General features: G+C 38.8%; 1 protein-coding gene across 2 annotated transcripts in view; it reads left to right on the plus strand.

Annotated features, from left to right (window-relative positions):
- PLXDC2 (plexin domain containing 2) overlaps window positions 1–22,138 on the plus strand; it is a 413,757-nt gene extending 391,619 nt beyond the window's left edge. For both annotated transcript variants that reach the window (XM_060161213.1, XM_060161202.1), the window contains exon 15: window positions 12,326–22,138. In XM_060161213.1, the coding sequence (XP_060017196.1) occupies window positions 12,326–12,442 (117 nt within the window). In that variant the 3' untranslated portion in view covers window positions 12,443–22,138. The remainder of the gene's footprint in view (window positions 1–12,325) is intronic.
- Window positions 22,139–22,519: the final 381 nt, after the last annotated feature.

Raw genomic sequence — 22,519 nt, forward strand, 5'->3', positions numbered from 1 at the left:
GAAACTCCTATTTGTGAAATGCAATCTGGTAGATGTTCTTAATATCGCAGAGTTGCAACTAGGGGAAACATATAACCCAGTTTATGTCTGTTGTCTGATGTAAGTCGTTACTAGTTCTCCCATTCGCTCTCAGAGTGTCCTAATTTGGACAATGTCATATGGTCACCCTGTATATAGTATTTGCCAGCTTATTATATAGGTGGACTCATAGAACATAAAAACTTTAAAGACCAAATAGCCACATAGGAATTTAGTAATAATACAAGGAACATCAACGGTGTGTTCCATGCTGAATAGTTCAGGCACGCACTGCAAAATTCTTAGGCAAGAGAGGGAGATGAATCAGGGGGGATTTCATTAAAGAGGCAGTATTTGAGCAGAGTCTCAAAAGAGTGCCAGGCCGTGCCTAAGCAAAGAGGAAGGGGAGACGCCATTCACATGGAAGAGGGGTATGTCATGATTTTACAAAAGCATTAAATCAAGAAGGGGCAAGATGGATTGATTTATTCAACTGTATATTGGTATCTACAGAAAAGTACTGGGAGTAGCTTTAATGTGGATGGAGGTTACATGTGACAGGCTTTGAAGAACTAACTACAAAATCTGGGCTTCCTTCTATGGGCAGTGAGCATCAGTGATGTAATAAAGGAGTAGAAGTTGAAAACGGTGTTGGGGAAGGGGGCTGGAGACAGCTGGAGAAGAGAGAAAAGACCTGCAGAGGAGAGCTAGAAGGCTGTCTCGGTAGTTCATGTGTGAGATGAGAGCTGCGAGCTGAATTAGGGTATTAATAAAAGGAATGGAATCGGGCTACTTCAAGAGCCATGTGAAGGCAGGAGATAGAATTTAGCCATTTTCATTTGCTTAAAGCTCTGTGTCTGAAAGTGCTTTCAATTAATTATCTTTGATGCTCAATGAGGTCCGTAAATGTAGGCATTTGTTATATCCCTGTTTTACAGAGAAAGTAACTGAGAGTCCAAGAAATGAAGCGATTCCACAACTCCTATAGGTAATTTATGGTAAAGGTGGGGAGAGTATCCTGATTCTTTGAATCGAATGTGTGGGGTGAAGAGAAAGAAGGAAAGATAATTCCAAAGTACGAAAGCTGAGACACGGGGAAATTAAATTTTCTAGCCGCAGAATTAGAAACATCAGAGGACAAAGTTAGTTTAGGAAAGAAAGTGATGGGGGTGGATTTTAAGCATGTTTGGTTTGAGCTGATGGTCAAATCACAATTGGGCCTCTTCAAAAAAACAACTGAAGGGCTTCTCTGGTGGCGCAGCGGTTGAGAGTCCGCCTGCCGATGCAGGGGACACGGGTTCGTGCCCCGGTCCGGGAGGATCCCACGTGCCGCGGAGCGGCTGGGCCCGTGAGCCATGGCCGCTGAGCCTGCGCGTCCGGAGCCTGTGCTCCGCAACGGGAGAGGCCGCGACGGTTAGGGACCAGCGTACCACAAAAAAAAAAAAAAAAAAGCAACTGAAGATAAGGAATGGATTAAGATAAAGCGGTCGAGTGAGAAAATGTGCAAGTTACAATAGTGAGAATTGAACCCCAAGAGAATAAAGAATGCTACGGGGAAGAGAGATCAGTGAGCTCCTGGCTCCCTTAGGACATGTTAAAATATAGCATTCATAAACCAGGGAAGGAGACAAGTGTAAAAGGTAAAAGAAAAAAAAGAAAGGCATAACAAAAGAAAAAAACCCGAGATGCAAGAAAATATACCGTCAAGGGAAGGTATCAAAAATGAAGAGTAGGCAGCAGTATAAAGGGCTCCAGAGACACCAAAGAATTAGAAGAGAAAAAAGGTACTAACTTGACAAAGAGATTGTCACCCGTGAGGACGCAGTTTCAAGGTAAGGAGCAGACATCAGATTTAAGGGGGTAAAATTGGTGGTGTAATGTGAAGGCAGTGGATTCAGTCAGACATTCAAGAGAGATTTAGTAATGAGGCTACAAAAAAACATCAAGTAAAGGTGGCTTTTTGGTTTTTTGGTTTTCTGATGTTGAGTATAGGCATAAGGTAAAGAAAAAAACGGATTTTTTTTTTAAGGTGCTTGGGAAGGAGGGAAGGATGAAGTAGAGACAGGATTGAATAGGAAATGCAATTAACTATGCAAGGAGGAAGACTATCTTTTTATTTCAGGTAAGAAGAAAGGATGAGTAGATATGAAGGCGTTAGTGAAGAGAGAGGGGAAAGGGTTAGCACCTTAATGGCTTCATCTTCTCAGTAAAAATGGGTGATGAAATACGAGATTGAGAGAGGACAGCACGGATTGGGATTGGATGGAGTCTGGGTGTATCATGAGGATTTAACAAGAGAAGAGTGAATGAATCAATGAGTTCCCAATTGAAAGAGTGGGATTCTGATCTCAGGTGGCCTCGGCCCACAGCTGCTTGAAGCAGGGTTTCAGTTCCTGGCCAGTGATCGAGGTCGGGTCGCAGCGGTGAGATACCGAATCCTAGCCTCTAGACTAGTGGTCAGTGACAAGGCCCTGGCCCTTTGACTTTGCAGAAAAGAATTCCCACAAGGACGGAAAGTAGTGAAACAAGTAAAGTGTTGATTAGGAGGAAAAGGGTACATGTGGATAGACACATGGGGGGGACTCAGAGAGAGAGTCGTGCTCTCGTGGTAGTTTGAATCACTTATATGGGGCATTTCTTCCAGGTTTCCTTTGGCCAATCACTTTGATTTGCCTGGTTCTGAGTCCGTATTTGGTATATCTCAGGATTCTCCCATGTGTGCACGTGCATCTCCTAGCCAGCAAAGAGGCCTATGGATAAATTGACATTACGCCCCTTTTGACCTCCAAGGAGGTTTCTAGTTGGGAAGGTCTCCTTGACTTCCAGAATGAGAAATATGTGGTCTCTTGTCTTTTATCTGGGCAGGGCTCAGCCTCTCCAATTTTCCTGCTATTATTGAGTTTCTGTCCAAAGGGGACGAACTCCATTTGCTCAGCCTGGGGCCCATCTATCTCCTGCCTCAATTCTTTGGGAAGAATTGAGGGGCTGGGTTAACGTGAATATGTAACTTTTTTCTGCAGTAGTTGTGACAGCTTAGGGTCTGGAATAGGAAAATGTAGGAGATGAGGATTTAAGATAAGGATGAGAGAACTTAATTTAAAGGAATTAGAGGTAGTGAAGTACCATGAGATGGCCAGGCCTTGGAGGTGGCTGTTTTGAGATAAGATAGAATGAGCAATATAGAAGAGATAAAAGTGGTTATTTTCAAAACGACTGAGGAGGAATCCTGAAGAAGAGAATGTTGAAGTTATTAAAGTTGCTGGAGGGGATAAAGTAGAGGGGAAAAACAAAGCGCAAAAAACCAGTGGCAAGCAGCCGGCAGTCTGCACTGAGAGTTTCATTCTGTCCTCTATCTTCATGTTCAATCTTCTCATGAAACCATCTCTGATGACTCAAATCCAAAAGACCTCTTTCCTCCAAACTCATAAAATTTACTTTTAAATACTTTCAGCACATACTTGACCTTATACTGAGTAATCAAATCCCTTGTCTGCATTTTTAGCTTCAAGGGTATTCAAGCTTTTGTATGCAAATACCTTATTTTCCCTTAATATACTTTAAATGCCTTAAGCTTAGTGTTGTGTTTTACATATAGGTGCTTAAATAGAAATTTTATTGGCTGACTGAATGCAATTATATCCACATGAATGCGCTAATAGTCACTATTAACCAGTCATTCTTATTTGGGGCAACAAAATGCCCAATAATGGGTTGAAGTCAAAAGAGGAAAAAAGTCTCTGTGTGCTGAGTCTCTCACGGGGCATAAACTGTAGATCTATGCAAGTCTGTACGAACACTCGAGAATCTTCTTGTGCATCACACTTTGCTAGACATGGTAGATCAATGCGGAACCCAGGGTAGGGCTTTGAGGGCAATCTGCCCCAGGTGCAGGTCATGAGGGGGCGCATTGTCTATAGAGAATGGTATAATTACAATAGAACTGACTAAAAAAGGTGAGATTTTTCTTATCACTGTGTACCTGAAATTCTAAATTGTGTTAAAAACTTTTGCTGATCTAAGGTCTGAAGAGTTGATTCAGTCACTATTGAGCTTTACTAACATAGCATATATGTAAACTTCAACTGAGCACAGTCTTCTTACTTTTCCTTTGATGAATATTGTCTTCTACATGAAACTTAATTCAGAGAAATCCCAGCTACACGCTCGGCGTCTCACAGCCGACTCAGCTGCATGCATTCATTTAGAGAATAAATGAATTCTTTTGAATCTTGACTCCATCTGGAGTTCCTTGTACGTGTTCAGGATGAACGGGTCTCCAACCCACAGAGTACTACACGCATCTGTGTTAAAACAGTAGATTCAAAAGAAAGAACGATGGCACTATGGTTGTAAAGACAAAGAAAAAGAACTTGGGTTACTTCGATTCTATTATTGCAAAGTGCAAATCGTTCTCTGAATCTGGTCCTCACTCATTCGGCAATATTCCCTCATCTGTCTTTTCCCCCTTTTTTCAGAAACACATTGTCATTTGCATCTTCCCTTTTTGTACAGTAATATTTGTTTTGTTTTTTATTTGTAATGTCTTTTGCTGGTGTGATTATGTCTATGAAGTTCAAAACAGGAAGGTTTTCAGTGTCTGCTTCTTTTCTGGCCATTATTATTATTCATTTCCTTTTCTGATTATGACTGAAAATAATGTTGTCTTGCAGAGGAGGCAGACGTTACAAAAAGGATCTACTCCAGATGTCAGATATCTTCAGTACACCACTGCCACAGCTATTTCAGAGTTGAACAGATATGACTTTGACTCCGAGGACAGATACATATAGTACATGTATGCAACCACATAAACAACCACAACGTGTGCTAAAATGTGACAAGAGATGTAGCTAGAATATCAGGAAATGTCTCAGACAACACAGGAGAATGAAAAGTAACTTCTCATCTGTAGGTAGGAATCCAGAAATCTTTCTCGGAAATAATGTGAAATGGATAGTGTTTGTATAAGTAAAAATGATTAAGTAAGTGGCATTCCAGTTTAGGGGAGAACCACAGGCCAAGGCTCGGAGTAGGAAGGCATGGGATGTAGACAGGGAAAGTGGCTCTCAACCCTCACTGTGCATCTGACTGACCCGAAGAACTTTTTTAAAAAATTCACCTGCCTGGGCCCCAGCGAGAGATTCTAAATCAGTTGGCCAAGGTGGGCTTTGACTTCAATACTTTTGTTTTAATCTCCCCAAGTAATATTATTTTTAGTCATGTCTGAAATCCACTGGGCTATTAAAAAAAAAAAATGGACATTAAGTGTTTGAGCTGTGTGATTGAAAGATCTTTCTTCCCGTATTAAAGAATTTGTACGTAATTTAGGAGCCAATAGAAAATCACTTAATTTCATTTTATTTTTTAATTTTTATTTTATATTGAAGTATAGTTGATTAACCATGTTGTATTAGTTTCAGCTGTACAACAGAGTAATTCAGTTATACCTATACACGTATCTATTCTTTTTCAAATTCTTTTCCTATTTAGGTTATTACAGAATACCAAGCAGAGTTCCCTGTGCTATACAGTAGGTCCTTGTTGGTTATCTATTTTCAATATAGCAGTGTGTACATGTCAATCCCAAACTCCCGATCTGTCCCTCCCCCTTTAAGAATACTTTTGCTTTTGGAAAATTATGTGAGTAATATGATGATTTTGTTATTCCCAGTAAATAGCTGTTCTTCACATGCTTTGGGACAATTTTCATCTTGGGCATATATTAACTATGGTTGTATTAACTAATTCTTCAGGATTATCTACAGCACAGTTCTAGAATGAAGGCAACAGACCACTGGCAAGTCGTAATTTTAGGTTGGAAAAGAGGCAACTGCAGGACAGTAAAACAACTTCTACATGAGGAAAAGCAACCAAAATAGGATGAGTAGAGAATGTGTAAAAAAAACACCCAGAAATAGAGTTATAGATGTAGAAAACAAACCTATGGTTACCAGGGTGTAAGGTAGGGGGAAGGGGTAAATTGGAAGATTGGGATTGACATATAAACACTAGTATATATAAAATAGGTAACTTATAAGGACCTACTGTATAGCACAGGGAACTCTACTCAGTACTCTGTAATGACCGATATGGGAAAAGAATCCAAAAAAGAGTGGATATATGTATATGTATAAATGACTCACTTTGCTGTACACCTGAAACTAACACAACACTGTAAATCAACTACACTCCAATAAAAATTAAAAAGAAAAAAACAACACCCAGACTTTGCTTCACACAAGAATTATTGCTTAGAATTCTTGGCCACACCAAAAGATAGACAAATCCATTTGAGTTACTCTTTTTAAGAAAAAAGTGACCTACAATTCATGAAGCAAAGAGACACGGCCACAAACAGGAGTCATTTATTTTAATTAGATTGCAAGTTTGGCCAGGGCCCAGAGCCATTATATTGTGTTTTCCTATGGATAGGTTTGCCAAATCAAATACAGGACACTTAGATAAATTTTAATTTCAAATAAACAATGAGTAATTTTTTAGCATAAATATGTCCCAGGAAGTATAGTTTTAAAAAATTACTCATTGTTTATCTACCATTCAAATTTAACTGTTGTCCTGTAGATTTATTTGCTAAATCTGGCAACCCAGATTTATAACTGAAAGTAACCTGTGTTGAAATAATATTCAACCCAAAATGAGATTAGAGAATAATTTGTACTTAGAAGTATGAAAAAAGAGAGAAGATTCCCTTCCTCTGGACAGTCAAAAGTGATCAAAGCTAAATATGGAAAGGTTGACCCAGTTGTATGAACACATCAATTTCCACAAAGATCCACTGGAGACTCAAGGAAAGTTAAAGTTCAATATTTTTTCCTCCCCCCACTTGTAAGGAATGCTCCTGATTGCAGAGACTGTAGAGAAGCATTTCCCTTGCAGTTGCAACTGACCAGTAGCAGCAGCATCACCTGGGACCTTGTTAGAAACACAGAGTCCCGGGCCTCTCCCCAGACCTGCTGAATCAGAATCTGCATTTTAACAAGATCCCTTATGATTTGTATGCAAGTGTGAGAAATGCAGATTTCATTCTATAGTTTCCAAAAACATGGTCTAGAAGGTATAGGATCCATAGCTCCCCCCCCGCCCCCCCGAGGGCTCAGGGAGCGTGTGAGCAGGGTTCCCTCCATCACAATGAAGAGAGACCTATACTCTGAATGATCCTGTTTGGGCTTCCAGGTAAAATTTCACTGGGACAAAGGGTCTATGGCTTAATTTTTTTTTTAATTAGAAAAGAAAATCTTGAGAAAACAATCATCCAGTTCATTTCATTTTCCAAATGGGGAAGCTAAGTAACAAAACATGGGACTGTGCCTGAGTCTTGTGCTGGGAAGTGACGGGACCGAGATGATGTCCGTGCCTCAGGATGCCAGCCTCTTTCCACTTCCTACTGTTTACTGAAGAAATACTAGAAATTTCAGAACAACTGCTTGTCAAACGCCATCAGGCACCACAGGTGTCTTCTAGCTGGGCCTTGAATTTCAAAATTAACCCCTTGTCTTTCACACTCACGCCTAGTAACTGCCTTTCAAGGGTTCATCTAACCCATAAAAAGCACTATCCGCTTTGCTCTCCGAGCTTGAAGACAGGTTTCCAGCTGCAGTATTGTTTACACTACTAACGGAGGGTACCCTGCAGGTTTGCTTGTGGATATTTCAGCTAATAATCTTGCCACAGACCATTGAGACAGATCTGGATGACTGTTCAATTAATAGTTCTGAAGGAGTAATTAGGGAGAATACCTGCTTTCACGGCCCACCCCAGTGCCAACATATCAGTGTGAACATTTACTTCTGAATTTGATTAATCGCATAAATAATTCTCAGAAATGAAATTAGAGATCACCTACGCATTACACCCAGTCCTGTTTTAAGGCATGACACCCTGAATCTCTGTAATGAATTAACATTACAGTCTGGTTCGAATTTTTCCATTTTCAGCATAGATCCTGCTCTGTTAGCATATGACCCCATGGCCCCCCCCCATCAGTTTCTGTAACCATTTGAATTAGCCATTCTAAAAAGAACACAGATTTGGACATGTCTCAGCCTCAAGAAAAAAGTATTAAGTGCTGGGTTGTGACCTGTCCGTCATACTTCATGGCAGAGCCAGACATAATGCCCATTCTTTGTCCATCGGATAGATGTCTCATATTATAGCACCAACCTTAAAGATTGTTCTATGAGAACTAAACATGCAGTCATTCTGTGGAAGTCACAGAACTGCCCCCTTTTGTCATTTATATAAGGAAATCTCTGAACAATTACAGATTGACCTAGGAAAACGACGTCAGTTAGGACTAATTTACATAGATTTCCTTTAAATTTAGGGATCCTAAAAGTTAGTGCAGGAAGGCAGGAGGGACAATGGTCAGGAGAACCACGACCCAGAGGAGTTTTTAAATAATTTTTCTCTCCGGTGTTCAAGTCCGTTATCTCAGGGAAGCAAGCATAAGGATACTACAGTTTTAGAGGACAAATCCTCAGATATCATTTTACAGATAAGGAAACAAAGGCCCAGAGAAATCAAGTGATTTATTTAAGATCATATAATTTATCTGTGATATGTGAAAGCATTCTAGAAAGGAAGCAGAATTTTGGTAAATTTATGACTCTGGTATTTTTAGGGCTAGAATTGAGATATCAAGGAATTGTAAAAGAATGTAAAATCGGACCAAATATTTAAAACCCCAGCTGCATGACATCTATTAGATTTCACTGTAAATTTTAACATATTATTATGGGAAATACCCTCTATTTTCATCTGGTCAAAAGCTCTAGGAGTAAATATAAAATTTTCAGTTTTGCACAAATAGGAGTCTTGAATAATTTTGTAGTTGGATTATACCTATTCTAGCTTGTTCATCTGTAGAATGCTTACTTGAGGCCTTTATTAAGTCTTACCTCAATGTATCCCTTTCCCCTGAAATGGTTTTTATCTCCCGTGTGGAAACCATGTTTCATACCTTTCTTTGGTCACATTTCCTTCAACATGGCTTCTAGCACCATGTTAGACATTTCAGGCGTTTTTAGTAAATAATTTGTGCATTCTCTTTGGCCCAATAATTGTATTCCCATCAGGTTAGCAGCAAAAGTATTCACTGTAACATTATTTATTTTATCAAAAAATCTGGAAAAAAAATCTCAAAATCAAATTGACTGTATAAATCATATTGAGTTATAAGTAGTTTGCTCTACAGACACTTAAAATAATTTTGTAGAGGGATAGTTCATAAATTTTTTCGTGCTCTTAGTTGGAAATAAAGGAGTCCATAAAACAGTATTTGCAATGATTTAATGTTTCTAGAAATGCATACAAGTGACGTACACTGATAGTTGAACCAAATTATGTGTGGGTGGTAGGATCTCTAGTGATTTTAAATCTTGTTGGGGTATTTTTTTTTCTACAATGAGTAGTGGTAAATCAAAAGAAATTTTCTTTAAGGATATGCAGTTAATTCAGAAAATAAGTCTGTGCTGGGTTAACAGAGGAAGCTCCATTGTCCAATACTTCTGTACTTTCAATTTTGAGAACCTCTGTGATGAGTCCACAAAGAATATGATAAACATTATCAATAATCCTTCAGTCTTTTCACCTAAGAAAATTATTAACTTAGTCATTCTGACTTATTAACAGAATCCTGAAGTTGTTGGTAATGTTATAGTTTAAGATTGAAATAAAAATAGAGCCATGTTCACAAATTTCAGATAGGTTATACACAAACTACTGAATTTTAAGAACTAATTTCTACAGCGGGGAGAATTAACTTTGGACGTAGACAGATCTCATTTTAAATCTTGGACCTGCCATTTGCTAGCTTTTTAGGTTTGTGCGAAAGGTAAATGATTGAGTTTTACACATTAAATGAGATAGTGTATGTAAATTACCTACTAACTGCATGAAATACGGTTAAGAGCTTAATAAAATATAACTTTCACAAGCATCATCATCAACATTCTCATTAATGGCGCTCCTTTTTATTTTTTTTATTGGATAAATTTGAAGTTGTGTAAGTTTAAGGCATACAGCATGTTACTTTGATACATTTATATATTGTAATATGGTTGCTGTTGTAATGACATTTATTGCATTACATACTTATAGTACGATATTATTTAATACCCATTACAAGCGTATACCCTTAAATTCCATCAATCTTATCTCCCCACCCCCCATTGCCTGGTAACCACTGTTTTACTTTTTGTTACTCTTTTAGGTTTGACTTTTTTAGATTCCACACATGAGTGATATCATACAGTACTTGTCTTTCTCTGACTTGTCTCGCTTAGCATAATGTGCTCAAGGTCCATCCATGTTGTCACAGTTGACAGGATGTCCTCCTTTCTCATGGCAGAATAATATCCCACTGTGTATATCCCACTCTATATACCACCTCTTCTTTATCCGTTCATCCACTGATGGACATTCAGGTTGTTTCCATATCTTGGCTATTGTGAATAAGGCTGCAGTAAACATGGGAGTGCATTTATCTCTTCAAACTCCTGTTTTCATTTCCTTTGGGTATATACCAGAAGTGGAATTGCTGGATCATCTATTTTTAACCTTTTGAGGGACTTCCCCATTGTTTTCCCTAGTGGTTGGACTAATCTACACTCCCACCTACAGTGTCTAAGGATTCCCTCCCGTTCCATCACATCCTCGCTAGCACCTGCTGTCTGTTGTCTTCTTGATGGTAATCCGCGCTCCTTTTTCATGGTCACCTGTAGCACAGCGTCTTCATGTGCTGAGTTGTAAACTTGTGCTGCTTCCCAGGGCTGTACTTGCCCGCTGGACCCCCAGGCCAGGTGGGCCTTGGAAGGTGGGACTTCAGAACAGACTTAGTGGTGCTGCTTCACTCAGAGAAAGACAGGGCAGCTGTGCCCTAAGAAGCCCAGTTGTGAAGTAACTGAAACCAGAGTGGGGGTTCTAAAGAGTGAGCCTGTTGGCATTTTCCCGCAAACAGGAGTGACCATAAATTACAGGGTCCATCTCCCTAGAAACGATTAGTATATTTCCACTGATGATGATTTTTAGTTCCAACAGAGACACGCTATTTTGCCCTTTAGCCCTCTCAGGTTTACCTTCTTCTCTTGGAAAGTAAAGATAATTCAGTTTCACTTGCATCATGGGACCTAATCAGCTAATAAATATAAAGCATTCTGACCACATAATGTTGTATAGACAGTACATAATATTATTAGTAGGCAGGATGCAATGACCGTGATTGGTATCTTTCCAGAAGGGAGAGCTAATAGTCATTCCTGCCTGATGTTACAGCCATTAATCATGACAGTGGAATGTAATTGGCAAATCTAGAAAGCTGCTAAATGCCTGTATATCTACACTGATATTGAACATTTTTCACATTGAAATGCTTTAGATAGAAATAAACTTCCTTTAATATTTATCGTTTTATTTACTCCAAAATGGCAAGCACTCTGATAAATGGAGTAATAGTTTCTAGTGTCACTGTGGCCGCGAAATGCCTTTTAGTGTCTTCTGCTCCTGGAACTTAATAATTCATTTTAGCACTTCTATTTGTAAATCACAGAAGGTTTATTTGATGGACCCAGTGCTGGGGAGAAGTGTCAATACAAATAACCTGTATTTTAGGACCAGTGTCTACATGTGCAATTATTTACATAGGTTTGAGATTGTCTGTGCCCTCTGATGTTGGATTCAGTTTTCAGGGCACGACATCTGTTAATTTTCAAACACAAAAGTCATCTATGGGAATTCTTAGCTTAATATTAATGTGATCGATCTATTAGTTTTTGTTTTGTTTTGGAGGGAGGTTTTTTTTGCTAGGAAGTCTAGCACCAAATTTGAAGCACGCTTCTAAGAACTGTGTAGAATTTTATGGCCTTAAGTTTTTGAGTGAATTAATAAGTGAAATGAAGTGATATCATTATTAACTTCTAGAGAAGAGAAAGCGTCAGTGGCTATACATTAAGAAGGCTTGTTTTTTATGACGGTTCACTTTTGCTTAGTTATATTTGGACACTTATGGAGTCTTTTAGACATAAATATGCATAAGGCATAAACCATGCCTTTGAGAAGCTCTCAGTCTTGTGGGGGGAGGTATGGCCAAGGGACTATCACCTGGGAGGCTCTGGTACTGCCATAATGGAGAGTGCTTTGAGCATGTATAATGCCAACTGTGGCAGTAATGAGATCATCTAATATGTTACTAAATTTAAATCATAAGTTCATCTAAAATATTTGGCGAATATATTTTTCTTATGATATGACCATCGCCCTGGTGTTCACTATTTTACATTTCCTGTTTCAGAGACGCCCAAGCAGATGGCCTGCGATGAAGTTTCGAAGAGGTTCTGGCCATCCTGCCTATGCTGAGGTTGAACCAGTTGGAGAGAAAGAAGGTTTTATTGTATCAGAGCAGTGCTAAAATTTCTAGGACAGAACAGCACCAGTGCTGGCTTACAGGTGTTAAGACTAAAAATTTGCCTATACCTTTAAGACACACACACACACACACACACACACACACACACACACACGCACACACACACACACACACACACACACACACACACACACACACACAGGAGCCCTAACCTGCTGTAGTCAGAAGGAGATGAGATTTCTGGACAAGCCCAGCCCAGGAAGGGTTAAAAAATAAAAACCCTAAAACTTATAGAGGATACCTATTACCACTGAACGTAGAATTCCCTAGTGGAATGACCTCTATAGTTCACTCAGCACATCTCCTGTGGACTTATCAGAAATATGACAAGATTACCATGCTGTTGGCTTAAGGTGCAGGGTTGCAAAGGGATCAAGACAAAAAATAATAAAGCTTTAGTTCACGAGGGATCTACACCTTGGTTCAAATATTCTTCTCTGATAACTGTGTTCCACAGCCTGAACCCATTCACTCAAAAGAGCAATGATGAATATTTCAGTTTGCTGAGAAAAGGAGCTGATGCAGGAGCAAAACCAAACCCAAAATAAGAGGTTTTTCTGTCTTTTCACCAGACATGTGGCTAAAGGGTTTTGTTTTTCTGGTCTAGACCCACCTGTTCCAACAAGTTCATCACTTTACAGGATGAATCTTTTACCTGTCCTGGAGGTTCTGACTCCGCCTCCGTCTTCCTTGTTCTGGTTGCCCACTCTATGAGCAGTGACAGAATCGCAGCCTTTTAGCTAAGTGTGAGAAAGGAGGGAGAGGCAAAGGAGGCTTCTGGTTCCCCTGCCTCAGAGTTAAACATCTGATTTGTTTTAAGAAGTATTGCCTCCACCGCCCACTGTGAAGTCCTACGAAGCCACAGTTGCTCTTGGCTGAAGGAAACAAAAGGAAACAATACGAAGAGTTCCTTAATCGTTTTTGAGGCAAAAACGTTAAGGGATTCTAAACACATGGGGTTTTTGTTTCCGCTTTTTACGTTTTGCCGTTTCAGTCCGAAAGGCCCATTTCATTGTCGATTCCAATCTAAGAAGCCATTCAAGGCAGCACATCTCTGGCGATAAAAAAGAAGGAAAGAACCCTGCTGAATCATACAGTAATTTTCTTTAAAGCACATAGTAGTTACATAAATATATATATAAATATATTTTGTTTATAACTAACACAAGGCAGGCTCTTGTGACTCAGTGCATTTTGTCATCAAGACAAAACAAATGCGAGATGCATTACTGCATACTTCCATAGAGTTGTAAAATAATCCTTAATATTAGAATATTTTTATGTCACTTAGCAGAAGTGGTTCAATTAGTTGCAGTGCCCATCATTTTCCTGCCTATTTGATCTGCTCTCCCATTCATATCAACCCCTTTCCCTCCCTGGTGAAATAAAGCAGATGCAAAAAGCTCCTTAGATGGATCTGTCATTTGCCTCATAATCACAGTCCAGATTTTGAAACCTCCCCATGAATGAAGACAGGAAATTCATCCCTGGAGGAGGAAAGTGGTTAATATATATATTGAGCTCCTAAAGTTTAAATTCAGGTACTGTGTGTACAATTTCATCAACATCTCGACCCATGAAACTTATGTCTTGTGCCAAGAAGCTATTGGTTTCTGTAGGGTACCGTGTCCAACATTTGCAGATTCAGGTATCAAGAAGCAGAGATGTCTCGTAAGCAGCACTTTACTACCAACTTAGCATCTATGCACATGTCTACATCGAATGACATCAGTCCACTGACAGAGTATCATATTTTATCATCACAATTGTCTGATGTAAACTCATGCCATTTTCCATCAAGTATATTTTGCTTTACATTTTTAAGTACCTGATGAGGGTGATAATTTTTTCCTAACCTGCTTAGATAATAATTGCAAAAAAATTGACAAGCAAGGTGATTGAAGGTTGTGATGACAATCTCTCTGCTATAGCTACATTCAGTTTATAGGAAATAACCCAACTTATTTCTTGTGGAGTAGGTTTGGTCAGTTAGCAATAACCAAATGACTTGCCAATGTAACTGGTGCAACGGGTACTCTACAAAGACATAAGGAACACATAGACGATTCCTTCTAGGATAAGATGATGCTTCTTTCACTGGCTTTTGTGTTAGGTGTGGCTTCCCATAGGAGATGATTGACAGTTATATAAGTCATGCATATATATATATATCCAACTCCTTTTGCAATTCTTTGAAGTAGTAATGTTATCTTTATTCCTTTCGAAGCTCATCTTCCATTTTCGATTCAAAAACATCGACAATTCTGTAAAATAACATAAAACTCTAAATTGTTCAATGAACTAGAGCACCCAGTAATAGGGAAAACTTTTCAGAAGTAAAAAGGGCCGCTGAAGTGTGGAAGAACTTCCCAACCAAACCCAGAGTTAAAGGTGGTAAGAGGTTTCTGTTGTTTATGAATCTTTTAGTGGTAAGGAGGAAGGCTGGCTGAATCCCTTTTTTTCATGAAACTTTCATTCTACTCTATGTCTCTGGTTTGTTCTTTGTGCCCACTTACTGCAAAGGAAGAGCAGACATACACGAAGTTTCTGGAAAGTCAGAATGGACTCTGATGCTTTGGACTTTACATATATTATGTATTAGAAAGGGTGCATCTGTACATTACTTAATATATTATGAACATAGTAGAGAGAGAATAAAAATAATTTTACAAATTATGAATAGCAGAGGAACACATACAGCGTTCTGGAGAAATAGATAAATGGTGCTACAGAGGAAGTTAGTTATTTCATCTTAATTATTTGTAAAAACATTTAGTGAATAGGTAAAGATACTAAAAGTCAAGAAAAACATCTTAAGCCAACACTTGACCACAGTGTTGGTTTGTTTATGACAGGTTTGGACTTCAAGATATACTAACAACTAGAAAACTAAAGATAAATAATAAAGTACAGTTTATCCCCCATTATTATTTTAGTTTGCGATACCTAGGGCAGTTGCTCATCTCTCTCACAGGGAGCTTCTAGAATGTGCTGTCCAATATTATACCCATTAGCCAAGTGTAGCGCTTTAAATTAATTAAAATTCAATAAAATTAAAATTCAGTTCTTTAGTCACACTAGCCCTATTTCAAGCACCCAGTAGTTACGTGTGGTTCATGGCTACCATATTGGACAACACAGAACACTCCTGTCATTGCAGAAAATGCTACTAACACTGCTGTAGAGGTCTTTCCTTTTAACACCCTCCCCTTGAAGAAAAGGAGGAGGAGAAGAAATAGATTTGATAGTTCCTGGGCCTATCTAAGCGTTTTTGCTCGCAGAGAGGCAGCGTAGAGTAATGAAAAGAATCCCAGCTGACGCAGCTTTGAGTCTCCACTATGTTATCTTGGGAAAATCACTTTAACCGCCATGAGTCTCAATTTGCAAGTTTGGAAAATAAAAATATTTTTGTCCTGTCTTCCTTGCAAGATTATTATTATGTAGATTGACTAAATGTGTAGACTTTTAAAACTTTATGTCAACAGAAGCCATGTAAAGCACATCTGTTGGTCCAGTACCAGCACAGCTTTGTATTCCAAGGGGAAAAAGTCCATCAATCCTAAAAGCATTCAAAGACAGTCAAATCAATACAGTTCTTGAGAAAATGCCAAAGGAGAATCCGCTCAAACCACACAAAACTGCTTAAATTCTTTTTTTCCCGTATTAATATTTTCTCTTAATATTTCCTCTGCATGACATCAGCCTCAACTATCCCTCCTCTCCCACAACAAAGTCCCTGTGTGCACCCTTCCTCTGGCTCAGCTCTCTATTGTACAGAGCCACTGAGCCTCTCTAGTTTCTTCTGATTTCCCAGTTTTCTCTTCACAACAAAGGGAAGCTCAGGAGCTGACCAGCAGGCTTCTCTAGAAGAAAGTACCTCAAACAAATAATTTCAAATATGTGTTTTATCCCTATCACACAAATGTAAGGGGCTGTCACATTAGAATATAAAAATATGTGGAACTTAATTTTAAATGTAAAAATTTGCAAATGCACACTCTATGAAAGGAATAAAATAAATTTAAATGTTGCTGATATGTAGATAATATATATTCTCAGATTAGTATGATTTATTAGTTTTGGCAAAAAATTCTCATGTTATTTCCTCATTCTGAGGGAGTATAAGTTTGGTAATACCCTTAGTGTCTACAGCCCAGGGCAAAAAAAAAGTTTTGCTGGAACCCATGCCTCGGTTGAAGACACTTCTATGATAAGAAATTAATATTTAAGTAAGACTAACTGAAAAATAGATGCTATGGTTGAGGCTTCTTCCTCCTATGAAATGTTATTTTGCTTTGCATTTCTTCCAGCATTTTTAAGATATTTTATTATGATGTGTTTTATTAATTCCCAAAGATTGCTCTTGTTTTCACTTTCCCAACCTCCAGCTTTTATCATCAGCATCTATATGCCAGAATCAGTGGAGGTCATCTCATCCGACCTCTTCATTTACAGATCAGAAAAATTGAGGCCCAGAGAGATATAGTAATTTTCCCAGCTTCAGAACTGGGTCTTGAACTTAAGACCCCTGACTGGTTGTTTTTGTTCCAGTTCCCTTTGCCTACAGCCCTTCATCAGCATTTAAGGCCAACCAAGCAGCGTAGACGGCACACTCTACCTAAAAGCAAATTTCATTTGCTATACCGACTCTCTGTTCTGTCTTTGATAGAGAACATTGGACCAATATTCCTCCATCATGTGTGTGTCTTAGGAATGGTACCATTTTATAACAGCCAGTAATTTCAAGTTCTGGCTATTTCAGAGTCTTCATTCGGTTTTGCATGTCCCTTTCTTTCACGCCTACCTGTGGCCACCTAAGTTAGCAATACTATCTTGTGCCGTATAAAATTGTACTGCCTTTGTTTCATTTCTTCCCAGACGTACCTGAAAACTAATAATCTTCATAGCAGGTTTTCTTACTACATTATCATCATTCATTTGAACCTAAGAAGCTTTATTGGGCAAATACTATGAGGTCTGTGGCATGATGTATTAGATACTCCTACTTCCTTGTGTTTGTAGAGCACTTTACATTTTACAGAGCACTTTGCTTCATTTCTTTATTTGTTCATTCGTTCAACCAGCCAATTCACTTAAATATTTGTTGAGCACCTACGGGAACCAAGTTCCTGTGCTAGATCTCGTGATATACAGTGATAAATACAAACAGTAAGAGCTCAGGCATGTCCACTGATACTTGTAATATGGTGAAGTTCTCCAACACAACTCTGCAAATGGATAGGATCACTATTACTCTATCCAATTTCCAGTTCCAATTTCTATTCTACTTAGATAGGGAACTCTCAAGTATTGGCCTGAGGAACGTTTCTGAAATACGATACATCACTGCCCATCTCTGCTGTTTGCTGTGTTTCAAAGGATGTGTTAATTTCATTAATAAGAGGAACAGTTACTCATCCAAAATTGTCCCAGACCCAGGAGGACTTTCTAGGGCACTTAAATTCTTCCTGATCAGGTGTTGTAGCAGTTCACTGTCTTACTCTAATGTTTCTGTGTGGCTTTGTGAATTACCAGCATCATCGTTTCAAGGTCTTCCAGAAGCACCAGTAGATCAAAGAAACATTTGCACTTTAGGTGTGTGTGGTTGTTTGTCATTCATTAGACTGTCTCAGGTTTTCTCAACCTCAGCACTGTTGACACTTTGGGCCCCCTAGTTCTCGATGGGGGATGGGCTGGTGGGAGTGGTCCCTTGCATTGTAGGGCGTTTGGCAGCCTACGGGCTTCTGTTGACTACATGCCAGTAGCTCACATACACACACACACCCCAGCTGCGAAAACGAAAGATGTCTCCAGACATTGCCAAATGTCCTCTGGGGTGAGATTGGGAAAACTACTGAATTATCTAATGAATAAAATATATCAGGAGGAAAAAATAAACGTTTCTCTTTCTCTTGTCACTTAATCTTCATTATAGATAGGTTTTTTATTAATAATAAGACTTGACATCAGAAACTCTTTGAATTAGAAGGGACTATAAAAGTCACTAGTTTAACCACAACCCGATGTCATCTTTATCTATTTCTCCATCTCTCAGTTTTACAAATGTATTGAGAAATCAGAAGATTGGTTATCTCTGGAACTTAGGAATTTACTTTCTCATAGCGAGAGATAAGGCTGTTTGGTGTTTTTACTTTGCCCTGAAATAGCTGCTGCAATGATTTTTGCTTCAGTTGGGGACTTGGTGTCATACAACTTCAGTATCTCAGAGACTTGGAGGAGTTTTCTTTTGGTTATTTCACACGTCTACAGATCGTGCTCCATCATCCTGCTTTCCAAATGTGCATAGAAGTTGACGTTCGGTCCATCTAATTTTAAGTATATCTGCATGAGCTTTCTATTTCTTTTTTTTCTTGAGTTTTCTGTCTCTGATATTGATTTTTTATTACCCCTCTTTGGGAAAAAAATTTGTCCCAAGTAATCAAAAGTTGCAAATGTCCAAATGTCTAAATATGTCAAGCCAAAGTTCCTGCTGATTTAATGTGCCTTATTTCAGCATTCCTGTAATTTCCTATAAATAACCCTGTGTTTGTACTTGTGTCTGTGCTGCACCAATTGGAAAACTTGGTGAAGTTATAAAACACAACCCCTTAAGAGTATCTTAGAAATAACAACAAACCCCTAACTGGAATACAGGTCTCCTCCCTCTACTCCTTGGCTAAAAGACCAACGCAGACTTTGGAAACATTCTTAATTATTTGCTACAAGTTGCTAATATGCACACACGACTAAAAGCCTTGATTAGGAAGTCCAAGGCTATAAAATATTGACAAGCACATCCAGCGTGACCTCTCCCAAGACCATCACAGAAATTAGAAAACTCCAACCGAGGAGATCCTCAAGTGTGTATATGAATTCCTTCTCTACCACCGTCATACCAGACACTACGGTAACACTTAAGGCTTTGATTAAGTTGACCTTCCAATTTCAACTTAAATTGCAACGTATCTGCCTAATTACTGTCTGACATACCTTTTAAACCATCCAGTTCCCACTGCTCTCACAATAATTATTGCAAAGCAGTAAGAGGATAATTGTTCAAGTAAAATCGCCTGAATTCTTGAATCGATTCTCCATAACAAAGTTATGGAACCCATCATCATTGGCTTTTCAGTGTTCATTCTTGTTAATTTCCAGATCACTATCCACGCTGAGTCTATGTTACTTTAAATCCAGAATAAAAAGCTGGAAAAAATTAATGCAAATCATATGCTCGTGCTCACCTTTTTCTAATTTCTAAGATCTATTAACATTTGAGAATTACTTTAATAAAAAAAAGCCTCTCCTAATGGACTAAAGAAAAAATATATATATATTCATGTTGATTCCAGTTGAAAAACCTCAGTGACTTCTCTCATTACCACTGGAGTATTGATTTAAAAAAAAAAAAATTCTGTCTCTTCCCTAGCATTACAAATATATATATATATTCATGACCAAAATATCACTTACTAATCATGAAGCTGTAAACCTTTTGTGCCTATCAAATAGATACATAGCATGAAACTAATTTTAGACGTTCGTTATGTGGGAAGAGGTATAGGAGTGGGTGGATGGGAATGATTCATGGGAAAAGTAAAGATCAAAATATGCTATCAAGCAGAATTTTCAACTTCTTCAGAGCAATGTGCAAATAAATAGTCAATGAAGACCACCTCAAATTTAAGTCGGCCAGACATTGAGACACTGGGGCACAGATCCTGTAAGTTATGCTAAGAAACATGTGACGTCCGGAAGGTAAAGGTGTCCTCATTTAAGCTAAAACTCGGCCATCATCCCCTGTACCTCTTCTAGGGCACCAATCCGAAAATCATTAAGGCTTTTGCTCTAGGGAATTGGGTTACTTAGATGCAAGTAATGACCAAAAAGAGGCTTCTTGCTTATCCCCGTCTGACTTACAAGGCATGACCATGTTCTTTGAATCCCTTATACCAGAGACCATGAGACAGCCAACCGCACACAGGAAATAAAATACAATAAAAAATATAAATAATTTTCCTGAGGAAAAGATAAGAAAGGGTACTGTGTTCTGTAGACCCAGAGCTGGATCTCTGTGAAGTTTAACCATCTTGGGACCCAGACTCCATCCTATGGTCTAGACTTTGTGGTCATGCCTGAGCAACCATTTTAAGGCTAGTTTGAACAAAAATATACTCGAGTGTTATAGTTTTAGCAGGGAAATAAAAACTCATATGAAGTGTCTTCCACCAGGCTACTCTGAAAATACCATCAAGTGAAATCAGAGCTTCCCTTGCTGAAAAATGTTAAAATCATTTTAGGGAAATGAATTAAGTTTCTTTAGACACAAACACTTTGTGTTTCTTAGAACTAAATCAGGGCCCTAGCTGAGAAGGGGGAAGTCTTTTCATTGGTTGGTCAAAACAAACCTCTCATTTGCCTCATTTGAGGCATTTGGACAGTGCCTGGGAAGTACATTATTTTCAGGGGGAAAAAGAAACAGCCTTTTTTTTTTTTTTTTTTGCATGCCAGCTGGGATCATGGGAACTTCCAGTGCCAGGAATTTACTACTGTTTCTGGTAATTCTGCCTGTAGTCATTTGAAACGTTGAAGGGTGAAAGGAGGAGAAGCCGGGCACCCAGAGGGCTGTCTGTGTTTCACGCCAGTTGGACCAGCGCAGAGAATATTTGTAAATGCATTTCGAAGTGGATATAATTGTAGCCTTTGTCAGAATCACAAAGCTCTCTGTGGAGCTGCTGAAAGAGAACACTGGGGGGAAAATCCGACCCTCTACACCCAGTCATCCCCAAACAAAAGGAAAGACGGTGGGTGAGCCCATCACATTGCGAGTTTGTTTCTGTTTTCCACAGCCCTGGACTTCAAATCAAGGACATGTCTGCCAGGTGAAGGTTAATTTTGCTGAGGTTTTCCAAAACTTCATTTAATACTTGGAAAACTGAGCATTTTGAAGTTACTCCAGTCCTCCGGGCATCATTCCTATTTCCTTTGCCATGTCAATGAGACATCGGAGACCACACTTTTTCATGGTAAAATAATGTTCGCATACTTCATGATGACCTCATGCTTGACATACCTGAACCTGCAAATGTAAAAACGATTGTATCTGAATTTGCACTGATGGTGTCTGATAGCAGAAGACCTTTACTGGAATCCTCTGTTTAAGTTCAGTAATTCAGATGCTACATACTTCTGCAAGCTTCTTGATTATTTTCACTGTAAGATTAATTATCTAAGTTTGAATGTATTTCCTCACAGTCTATTAATTTGCCATTTATCTTTTACCGGGGATAATTATGATTGCAATAATTCATTAAAGTTCTCCTCACACAGCTTCTTAAACCAAGTTTTTCTGCATTTCTTCTGCTTACAGTATGTGGGGAATCTTGTTTTGTTTTGGTTTTTTTCCTAGTAATAATTTTGTAAGAAAGCCAGTGTATCGACTGCCATGGTGACACAATTTATCTTTTAAGATCTGGAAGCTGGTGGTGACCAAGTGCTCTGTGTGTTCTCTCTGTCAGTTGCGATTTTCAGAATTAAATCATGTTTTCTTTCACTTTCGGTTGGAGTTAACACGTTTGGGATTTTTAGAAGGGAGAGAAGGGAGCAATTTGCGTAATACTGCTGTCATATTTGACTACATATTAGAAACAATAAATGATCATTTTCTTTTAATTTCTTAAACATGTTTATCCATGTCTTTCAATGTATTTTTGTTTTCTTTCCACCATTAGCTTTTGAAACATTTTACCTATTGTGGAAGAAAATCACCTGCAGTGTCCAAAGCCACAGGCTAATAATGACAGGGTAGAAAATCCTTTTGTTTCTAAATGTGCCCAAGTGTGGGACCAATACCAACTAGAGTGAACGATAGAAAACAGAGCACCTGGAATGTCACAGCAACCAGGTGGAGACTTGGTCTCCACTCACAGCCCACAGAGCCCAAATGTTGTGTCCTTCTGGGCCAGACAGGTGGGCTCTGAGCTGCCAGTGAAAAATCCTCGTGCCGGAATAAGTCAAGGGGCTGCAGTTCAGCTCCTGCCTCTGTCACTAGTCCTGGTTCGA

The sequence above is a fragment of the Lagenorhynchus albirostris genome, chromosome 1 (assembly GCF_949774975.1).
Source record: "Lagenorhynchus albirostris chromosome 1, mLagAlb1.1, whole genome shotgun sequence".
Lineage (NCBI taxonomy): Eukaryota > Metazoa > Chordata > Mammalia > Artiodactyla > Delphinidae > Lagenorhynchus > Lagenorhynchus albirostris.